The sequence below is a fragment of the Humulus lupulus genome, chromosome 5, assembly GCF_963169125.1.
Source record: "Humulus lupulus chromosome 5, drHumLupu1.1, whole genome shotgun sequence".
Classification (NCBI taxonomy): Eukaryota; Viridiplantae; Streptophyta; class Magnoliopsida; order Rosales; family Cannabaceae; genus Humulus; species Humulus lupulus.
The window spans coordinates 67,738,650-67,750,133 of NC_084797.1; the positions used below are offsets into that span (position 1 = coordinate 67,738,650).

The following is an 11,484-nucleotide window of genomic DNA, read 5'->3' on the forward strand; positions in this document are numbered from 1 at the left end:
GAACAAAGAAAAATAATAATCATCGCGGATAGGAATTGTAGCTCTGAGATCGAAAACTTTAATTATTTTGGGAAATTAACATCAATTTTAATTAGATTGTTATTTTTTTTTACATTGGATATGTAGATTCGAATTTTAAACCTACTCTTTGTTAGGAGAACATGTAGTACTGACTAAAAAAAATACTACATGTTTTTAAAATAGAGTTTTAATTTTTTTTTAAGTAATGAATAATTCATTAAAAATAGAGAAGATTATGGCCCTCTTGGTAAAAAAAATTTAAATAGTTTTCTTATTAAATAATAAAAAATTTAATAACAACACAAAAAAACATGTTCGGTGAGTTAAAACTTTTTTAAACTTATTTTTAATTTTAATTAAAATTTACCAAATTTTGAAAATACCATTTGTATACTTTTAAAAAAAAGTTAAGGGAATTTACTCATTTAGTATCATATATTTTTGCAAAGTATCATTTTAGTACCCTCTATTTTCAATAATGCTCATATGGTACCCTGTATTTTAAAATTATACATATTTGATACCCTAGACTCAGATTTGATAAATAAAATTTTGTCAATATGATCAAACTGTCATCAGTTATATGTAATTAAGTAATTAAATTTAAATTTGGAACTTATATAACTGACAGCAGTTTGATTAAATTTGTAAAATTTTATTAATTAAATTTGAGTTTAGGGTACCAAATATGTACGATTTTAAAATACAAGGTACCAAATATGTACGATTTCAAAATATTGGATACCAAATGAACATTATTATAAACGCATGGTATCAAAATGATACTTTACAAAAACACAGGGTACCAAATGGTTACCTACCCTTTTTTTAAACCAATTTTTTTTTTTTGCCCTCTCAAGCTCGTGCACAGTGAGCTTTCTCAAGCCTCATTGGCTTCTCATAGGTCTCTCCAAATTTTCTTCAGGTACATCATCTCTTTCATGTCTCTCCCTCATATGATTTCTTCTTCTTCTTCTTCTTCTTCTCAATCTCTTTTTCTAATTTTGTTTAGGATTAGGGTTTGTGATTTTCCTCCATTTTCTCTCTTGTCCAATATACTTGACACAGGGCTTGATCGTCATACCTTCTCTTTGCTCATTTCTCTCTATGATTTGGGTCTCAACTCTGAGGTTTTGGCTGTTGTCGTCAAGGAACTCCGATCCGAGGTACTATTTCATTGATCCTTAGCTTTTTGAGTAGGCTTAAGTCTTCAAGAATTGATCCTTACCCCACTTCATGCCTTAACTTAATTACATCATAATCACTCGTTTAGTCTATGGAATGATAGTACTAGTATCGCGTAAAGTAGGGGTGTGCACGGTGTGGTTTGGGCGGTTTGAATATTTTTTAATACACCACGCCACAAGTGTGGTGTAGTAGCTAGAACACACTGTGCGGTGTGATTTCGTTGCACCAAACCGACCAAACCAAACCATTTTTTGTAGTGTGGTTTGGGTGGATTTCCACGGTGTAAGTGTGTTAAAAAATATGTGTGAGATAGAGAGGTGATAAGGAGGAGGCGCAAATGAGATGAGAGAGGAATGAGTTGTTATCGTGTATGATGTGTTAGAGAATAAGGTTATACCCTAATTTAAGTGGACTCCTAATTTAAGTGGGCTCCTAGTTTTAGATTGGGTTACTAAAAAATAGTATATATGTAAAGTTTAATTTTTTTTTAACATATTAGCAAGTATACGGTGCGGTATGGTGCAAACCAAAATTTCACACTGTCAAACCGCGCACCGCACCGCGCGGTTTAGCTAAAATACAAACCATACCGAACCATTCATCTTTTGACACCGTGGTTTGCAGTGTAGTGTGGTGCGGTGCGGTCGGTCGCCACGGTTTGCCGGTTTAGATGCTCACCCCTAGGGTAAAGTGGTAATTTGATTTCTCATTATAATCAAAACCCAAATTAGGAAAGGTGATGAACAAAGATTAGGCTTAGGCTTTTACCCAGTTTAGCTAAGCTCAGTGTATTCTTTATTCACAGGTACATATTTCTTCTTTCTTTCTGGATTGAACCTCTTTTGGATTCTTGATTTATGTTTTTTTTTAATATTGTGTGGCATTTTGTGAACTGGGTTTTCAGCTTGGTACATTTTCGTCTTCTTTTGAATTATTGAATCATGCTTTCTTTTCCTTTTTGGGACTTTCTTTTTCAAATTGTAATTCATTTGTGAATTGGGTTTTGAACTTTATGCATTTTTGGGTTTTAAAGATAGGAAAAAAGGAAAGCGATGATCTTTAGGAGCCGTATTTGTCTTTCTTGGTGTTTTCTCTGCTTCCCATTATCTCCCAAGTCCTTTGCATCTCAAGTTTAAGAGATAAACGTTTGAGATGAATTTGGTTTTGTAAATGGTTGGTTATTCTGCATTTTCTTTTTTGAGAGTCTAAGACCATGATTGTATAAGCAAGTTTGTCTTTTAAATATGATTAATTTGACTTTCAAAACAATTATTGTTCTACTTAGCCAGCTTGATCTTTTAGTTCAACTTTCATTCTAGTTTTAGTGTAAAGTCTCTTCTCTTTTCAGTCCAATGTAATATTCATACTATAAAAATTGCTCTGTTCTTACTACTGAAATGAGATCTAACTTTGACACGAAGAGAAGTTAGAGACATGTAATCAATTTTTTATATTACTGTAATAATTTATTTTCTGTGAGAAAAGTTAGAAGAACAAGAGCCAAATTATTGAGTGATAGGTGATGTGTGTTCTTATATTTTTCTTTACTTTGATTGACAGCATGAGTTCCTTGAAATTTTGTATTATATTTAGACAAGGGAAGATCAAATCTGAACCTTTAATAACTAAAGAAAGATATCATGTCTTTAGCCAAAAATGAAAGATACTGTGCTGTTGGAATTTCGACACGGTAATTTTGGAATTAATTAGAATAAGTTTGGAATTTCTGATCTGGATTTATGAATGTGGAGTTGTTCTAAAACTTTTGCTGCATGCACTTTATCTTTTGGTGGATGCATACAAGATAAATTTTATTTATTATTGAATTTGATTTTGTAGATAATTTAGTTTACTATGGTTTTATATGTTATACAGTATGTTATGTAGCTACTTTTGTATTTTTCAATAATGGTTGTATGCAAAATTCAATATCTTATCATTGATGCAGGCTTTTATTTTATGAGAGTTAGATAGTTCTGTTAAGCTTTTGGTTGGTTCCACTGCCATAGTTACGAGCTTCAAAATATTACTAATCCAACTTCAAAATATTTCTCAGTCTATGTCACGGGCATGTATGAATTGCAGCACTTTGAAAGCTTTTGTCAGTCATTTGGGCTATAACTTTTTTTTAGATGGTTTAACTGTTGGTGCCTTCAAGAGCTACATTAATGACATGTTTATTAATTCTTGGGATGGGTCTGTAGCTGCTTTCCTTGTATACTTGGAGTGTTGCAGTTGAGCTAGATGCTATTAATTATGAGACTAAGATCTTTTTGTTACTTTGATTTCCTTGGGAAACCAGTGGTCAATGAATGGCCCATCCTATTGTAAAATTAGAAAAAATGTAGTGAATTTTAGGCTTATCTATAACTGAGATTTTTGTTTGCTTTGCTTTAGTAATATTTTGTTGTGTTGAATATCTGCCTTTTATATTTTTTGGTGTGTGTTTTTATTTCATATGACATTGCATTGTTTTGTTAATTTGATGAATATATGGATACTCTTCATTGCTATTATTGGAATTACATACTTGGTAATTATAACTAAATCATTTTTTCAATTCTTATTGTTGTTTTTGAAATGGTTGTTTCTTTAGGAATAGTCTTGTATTTTCATTTAGAATTCTTATTGAATCCTTAGGTCTTACCTAGATGGCAGGTATTGATAATGAAGTTCTTATTATTGAGAACAATGATGAGGCTTCTATTTGGACTCAAAGGCATGAAGAAATTTTCATCGAACTTATGAAAGAAGAAGTTTTAAAGGGAAATAAGAATACCACAACATTTACAAAGCAATCATTGAAATATATAAAGGAAGAGATTTGTGCACGAGCAAGAAGAAATTATAGTGATATGCAACTAATGAACAAATACAATTAATTAAAGCAAAAGCATAAGGATTTTAAGTCTTTACTGAAAGAGACTGGTATAGGATATAATACAGTGACTAGAGAAGTTAGTGCGATTGATGAAGTTTGGGATAAACTTATTCGGGTAAAAAATATTTAAAATGGATTTTATGCTTGTTTTATTGTAATAGGTATTGGTATATTTTATCAATATAATTTCATTTCATGCAGGTTAACAAGTATGCTAAAAGAATTAGAAAGAAAGGTTGTAAGCTTTATGAGAAATTATGCACTATCTTTGGTGATACTACTGCAACTGGTTCCAATGCTCATCCTTCAACTCGAAGTCCTAATGATGGAGATACTAATTATGATGATGCAACGTCAATAAGTCCTTCTACTAGGAATGAAGAAAGTGGTTTTGATGAGGATGGTAGCAAAAAAAGAGGTAAATCAACAGCCACTTCGAACTCTCGATCAGTAAAAAGAGCAAAGTTCTCATCAGCTTTGGCGGATGCACTGGCAACATATAATGAAACTGCAAAGCGAAAGACAGAATTGATAGAGAGATCAATGGCAACATCTGCATCACATTACTTATTGGATGAGAGTGTTGAAGCTCTTAATCAAATTGATGGAATTAGTGGAGAAGTATACGCAAAAGCTATTGAGAAGTTTGAGAACGAGGTGTCCAGAGCATTGTTTCTAAAGATGCCAGAGCATAGAAGAATAGATTGGTTACTGAATTTGAAGTGAAAAGTTTAGACTTTGTTTAGCTATAAACAAGATGACTTTGTTTAGCTATTAACTTTAATTTTGTTTAGCTATTGACTGAATGAGTTTGTTAAGCTATTGACTGGATGACCTTGTTAGCTATTGACTATATGACTTTGTTTAGCTATTGATTGTATGACTTTGTTTATCTATTGACTGTATGACTTTGTTTAGCTATTGACTAGATGACTTGTTTTGCTTATTTGGTTTTTATGGTTTGACTTTGACTTTTAGTGTTTATATATTTTTATATATTGAATGTAAAATATAAAAGTTTTTTCTACTATCAGGATAAAATGTCTTTAAACATTGCTCGTTTCAACAAGGATAATTTACTGGACGATTCAAATGATGAGTCTGGAGAGATTTTGCTATATTTTGCTTGCGAGGAATATAATCAATTATATCTATCTAAGCAACCTTGTAGAAATTCAGCTCTTTAAGGCCATGAATACGTTATGGAAGTATTGCACGGCCATTGGAGTAGGTGTTACGAATTGTTCAGAATGAACAAAGATGTCTTCAAACTATTTTGTGGTGTTCTAAAAGAAAAAAAATTATTGAAGAACTCACGATATCTGTCTGTTGAAGAACAAGTGGCTATGTTCTTAATTGTGATTGGCCATAATGAACGACATCGTGTGGTTGCTGAACGATTTCAGCACTTCCTCTCAACCACATCTCATTATTTTAGGAAGGTTTTGAAGGCAATATGTCGTCTATCCAAAGAACTAATTACTCCACCTTCATTTGATGTAACTCCTCCACAAATTCGATTCGATCCAAGATACTATCCATTTTTTAAGGTACAAAATTTTGAATTATTTTTTTTCCCTTTATTTCAATATTCAATAAAAAAAATCTAATAATTTATTTTGTATTTTAGAATTGTGTTGGAGCTATAGATGGGACTCATATTTCTGCGCATGTTCCAATTGATGAACAAATACCATATCGAGGTCGAAAAGTGGATACAACTCAGAACGTTATGTGTGTATGTTCATTTGACATGAAGTTCACATACGTTGTCCCTGGATGGGAAGGATCAGCTAATGATGCACGGATTCTTCTAGAATGTGCCACAAACCCAGATTATGGATTTCCAATGCCGCCCCAAGGTAAGTATTTATCAGACTTATTATGTTGATTGATATTATTTTATATTAAATATCTATAAGTAAAAACTAACATGAATTATCGTTAGATCAAGAAAATATTATCTTGTTAATTCTGGCTATACAAACATGTCTGGTTTTCTTTCGCCATACCGAGGGGAAAGGTATCATTTGGGCCAGTACACAGATTTTAATCCCATAGGAAAAAAAGAGCTTTTCAATTATCGACACTCTTCCTTGAGAAATGTCATTGAGCGGTGTTTCAGCGTGTTGAAGGCCCATTTTCCAATCCTAAAGCAAATGCCTTCATATGATCTAATAATACAAAAGTACATTGTCATTGCTTGCTATGAGATTCACAATTTTATAAGGACAAATGCAGAAGCAGATGTGTATTTTGATGGAGGTGAAGGAAATTCTGAAGTACAGGTCACTACTTTACAAAGCACGGATGGAACTTTGACTGATAGTGTAGAGTTCAGTATTTCTAGAACCCATATACGTGAAATGGCTCATGTTCGTGATGAAATTGTTGACCATATATGGAGATCTAGTCGACGATAGTGAGATTGAGTAAATACATTAGTTGATTGTTATGACTTGTTTAATACTTTACTTTAAGTTTGGACAATTATCAGTTCATACGTTTTTATTTTACTACGTAGACTTTATTAATTTTGTATTATCTCATGGATAGATATTAAGTTTTGAAATTTGAGATTACTTGGATATTATTAATTTGATCTTTTTTTTTCTATAATTTTTCTTATTTTTTATTTTAAAATAATATATAGTGGTCATAAAAAATATTTTTATTTTTTAGTTTAGAAAATGAAAATAAAAAATAAAATTTCAAAAAAAATGTTTACCAAACATGTTTTTTATTTTTTATTTTTTAAACAAAAAATAAAAAAAAAGTTACCAAACATATTTTTATTTTTATTTTAAAAAAACAGAAAACAAAAATGGTTACAAATGCATTTTTATTTTATTAAAATAAAAAAACATAAAACAAAAATATATTTTTATTTTTGAGTTTAAAAATTTTACCAAACACAACTTATATTTTTCATGGTAATTTAGAAAAATATCATTTTATTCGATAAATTAAATTAATTATAAAATTATGGTGCTTCCATCAGTATAAGGATGATTTTGTTTTCCTTATCTCATAACCTCTTATATATTAGATGTGTAACTTTGAAGCAACTTTTTTCTTTTGTCAATTCAATCGTTTATATATACTAGATGCAAATAATAGGATGTTTGTTTAGTTTTATTTAGAAAATTTATTAGTTATTTTTATTAATTTTTTTATTGTCATATAAATTTTAAATAAATAAATAATCTATATATTTATATGTTGTCTGTGTTTTCACCCAATGACATGTGCCTCTTTTTCATGAGGCAACGCCCAAAAGATATGTCCTTGGGGGATCAGTCCAACAGTTGGAGGTCGACCTCCTCAGATAATGAGAAGGCGTCGACATCTTTCCTGAGCCATGTCCCGAGAGTTATGAATGTCTTCATAAGGTTACCTCCCAGGGATGCTTGGTATTCCATGTCTTTTCCTTGCCCCTAGCTATATTCCAAGCCAAGGACCTAGTCCTCGGAATCTTAGGGATAGGCCAGGTGTCAGCCAATGCGGATTAGCTGCCTCAGAGGAAGACCTGACAACCTTTTTGGGCGATCTGTCTGCAGTGTTACCGATGGTACGACTCGACAACTCGCACTCTCACTATGCCGCCTGACACGAAAATACGTACAACATGCCCTGACAGTCCCATGGGCATGTTCCCCATAAAGTGGTTACCTTTCTGCAATGGGCCCCGCAAATCTTGTTTAGGCTGTGGTCTCTATTTAATGCAACCCAATGCATTGAAGTGTATTAATCCCTCATTTAGGGGAAGGATGTGTATTAATTACTTATGACTAACATTAATGACCCCAGCCTTCCAGCCTCTATAAATAGGGTTGGGAACCTCATTGTAAGAGATTCAATTTTTTAGAGAAAACTACTTGTACTCAGCAATCTAAAGGATGCCTGAGAAGACACTATAAAAGCTTGTAATCACAAGCTTGCAATCTCCCTAATACTAGAGACTCATGGACTAGGGTTTCTTTTACAACCTGAACCACGTAAAAATCTTTGTGTTCTTACAGTTATTTCTTTAACCTCTCTTATAAAAGTTGACAGCGAAAAAGGTAGTCAATATTTTGGTGCTTTCATTGAGAGCTTGAAGAAAGCATTTGACATTCACGATCAAGGTGACTACACAAAGAAATGTCGCAGATGAAGTGCCCCCTCCTACCGGAGTTAAAGGAGGGGAACCCAGTAGGCAAACACCTCAAGACGTACCTGAGAAGATGGAGGACTACGATGAGTATGCTGAGTATGACGGCGAGGATAATAATGTCAGCCAAGGGTATTATGAGGATGAATATCCTCAGCCCATGGAGGCGGAAGATACGCCGGAGGTCGTGGTTCTCCACAAGCATGTGGCTACCCAGCAACAAGCTCAATAAGGTAACATCGCTGCCCTTCAGGAGATGGTGCTTGCCATGAAGACCACTCTTGCAGCCCAAGGGTTGTGAGTGGACCCCAACGGCAACATGGCAACTGGGCACCCAACAGGTGTGCCACCTGTGCACCCTGTTGGAGTGCCACCTGTCAACACAGCTGATGTGCCTCCTGAACACCCGGCTTCTGAGGCACGGAATCTGCCAGCTGCGGTGCCCACCTGCGGTGTAAACAAGAAGCTATCGAGAGTATGGCTATTAGACGAAATCTTGAGGGGCAAGATTGTTACTCTTGTGAGAGTGTTGTTGAAAAGTAAAGTAAAGGCGGTGGGCCTTGGAAATTATGGTCAGAGTTGCGGGTTTACTGACTGATGTGTTTGGATAAATTTCGAGGACGAAATTTTTATGAGGAGGGGATAGTTGTGCCAGGAGGGCATGTTGGGATTTATGTGTGATTTTATGAGTTAAATGCATGGTTATGATTTAAAGCATGCTATATGACTAATTGAACATTCGAGATGCATGACTACGTGGTTAGTATGCATGTTAGGTGAAATAAATATGCATGTGGACCCCGTTTGCATGATAGGGGTAAATTGGTAATTTTAGCCCGCTGAGGGCATATATGTGATAATTGTATCCTGTGTATTGTACCACGTGAGTGTGGTGTTTTTATTGTGATGCACGTGCCGAGACGGTCCTAGAGAGCAAATTAACTTAAAAATCACAACGGGATTTCTATACCCGGCTCGGGAGGAGCCTAGGGGTACCTTGGGAATTTTATGGTTAAGTTGAGATTTAGCGGGTAATGGTTATTGGAGATTTAGTAACCTGGGTAACCATTAGTTACTGCTGAGAGTAACAAGTTCTAGGTAGAAAATGGTAGAAATGAAATAGAGGTAAAAGGACTTAAGTGCCCTTGAGGTTTAGTTAGCAAAGGGTTTTGATGAAGGGGTAAAATGGTCATTTGGCAAGGGGTTTAGACAAATTTGAGCTGTGTTATAGGGGTACACGGTTTGGGCTTGGCATATATGTTGGGTTTTGATAAAATTAGAAGAGAAGAAAAGAAAAGCTAGAAGAAGAAGAAGAAGAAGAAGAAGAAGAGGAGAAGGAGCTGAAATTTGGAGACTTGGAGATGGATCTAGGAAGCAAAGAGTGAATTCTCCACTTGAGGTAAGAAGTTTTATGCAAATTTAGGGCTTGTTTCTGTTTTGATTTGAGAAATCTAAAGCTTGAGTTGAGTTTCTAGGTTTTGTATGAGTTGCTGAATTTATGAATCTAAGGGGTGGACTTTGAGAGTGATTGTGTTATTGAGTTGGATTATGATGTTTATGGGTTGATGTATGGTCTATTTGAAGTTTGAAATTGGTTTTGAGGCTTAGGTATGAGTTGGGGATGTTTTGGGAGTGTTTTGGATGATGAAATGCAGAGGAAAAACCCAGTTTTTCTGGATTCATGAAGGAGCGCCGCGGCCCTGTTCTTGGGCGCCGCGGCGCGAGGCTGTTTTCAGTCAGGGGAACTTTCTGACTTCGCTGGGCGCCGCGGCGCTACGCCTTTTTCAAGATGGGAAATTTTGCATTTTTGGGCATTTGTTCCAGGGGCTCGGGGGATGTTTCCTATGGATTGTTTTAGGAATTTGGGAGTCCCGAGAGTGTGGGATTGGTCCCGGGAAGTGGTTATGAATTGATTAGTATTAAAGGATGTTTTATGTGTGTTGTGACTAGGCTATTGGAGAGGCTCGTGCTAGAGGACCGTGCTCGCGGCTTGAGTGCATCAGGAGGCTCGGAATACAGGTAAGAAAACCGTAACACCCGAGAATAGGGCATGGCCCCACTGTGTGATTGCAGGGCATGGCCCCAGATTGTATTATGTGCAAATGTTTAACCTTAAATGAATCATGATGTGTGTGAATGATTATTTCAAATGTACTATATGTGTGATTATACTGAAATGAACGGCAAGGGCCGAGAGCGGCGTAGGCCGGCTGCGGCAGCGGGGCCGAAAGTAACACTCAGCACATGGGATGCTTATATTCAGGGTGGGACCCAAGGGATACATGAGTTATCCTCGTGGTGAGAACCGAAACCCCAGGCTTTGGTAAGGCCTCTGGGGCGGCATGGCCGTGCTTGTTTATTATGATGGTTTTCCTATTTATCAGTGAATTATGCCAGCTTTATGAATTGCATATGCTATGTATTATTTGGGTTTTCTTGCTGGGCTTCGGCTCACGGGTGCTCTGTGTTGCAGGTAAGGGCAATGACTGAGTCAACCAACCATGAGTACGGAGAGCGTGAAGCGACGCGTACATGTTTGGCCTGCCCGACTGCTTTGGTTGGGGGTTTATTCGAAAATGGCTGTAATAATCTATGATTTTTATAACTGATCAATTGTAAACTTATTTTGAGATGTAAATAGTTTTCAAACTTTATTTTGGGATCCCAAATGTTTAATACTAGAAGTTTTATTGAAACGACGCATTTTTCTAAGATTACAGCCTTAACTTTTAATTAGTCACACTTTTGTTTAAAAACCTCGGTTAGCGAGTTCATTGCACACTGTTTTGTCTTAAAACTCACTTAGTAACGGCTCTAAGGAAGTAGGGCGTTACAGCTCATCAAGAGCCCAAGGGCCACCCGGCTCCGCAACTAACTGGTAAGGGTAATGAAGCAAGGGCCCGAGGACATCGCCAGGCAGACAACGCCCGTGGAGCTTGGGGCCCTCTGCCCCGACGCGCCCATATAGACCGTGCGAGGCCTGGAGCTGGTATCCCTTTGGGACCTAACCAGTCCCACAGGAATAATCGCCCGAGGAATGCCCCACATAATCGGAAACAGGGCATCATCATCTCGGTAAACAAAAACGAGTCTGATGGAGAAACTGAGGTGGCCCGCCCAGAAGATAACAGTGCGTTCCGAGGATAAGCGGACCTACGAGACAACCTCAATGCTCGAAGGTGTAATAAGGTCGAAGTACGTGAGCCTGCTGCTAGAGGCCTGTCAGATCTCCAAGACAATC

General features: G+C 36.0%; 1 protein-coding gene across 1 annotated transcript; it reads left to right on the forward strand.

Annotated features, from left to right (window-relative positions):
* The first annotated feature begins 3,860 nt into the window (after positions 1 to 3,860).
* On the forward strand, positions 3,861 to 4,816 carry LOC133779205 (uncharacterized). Its single transcript, XM_062219193.1, has 3 exons — positions 3,861 to 3,965; positions 4,098 to 4,205; positions 4,292 to 4,816. Exons 1-3 carry the CDS (start codon positions 3,861 to 3,863, stop codon positions 4,814 to 4,816), a joined length of 738 nt encoding a protein of 245 aa, XP_062075177.1.
* Positions 4,817 to 11,484: the final 6,668 nt, after the last annotated feature.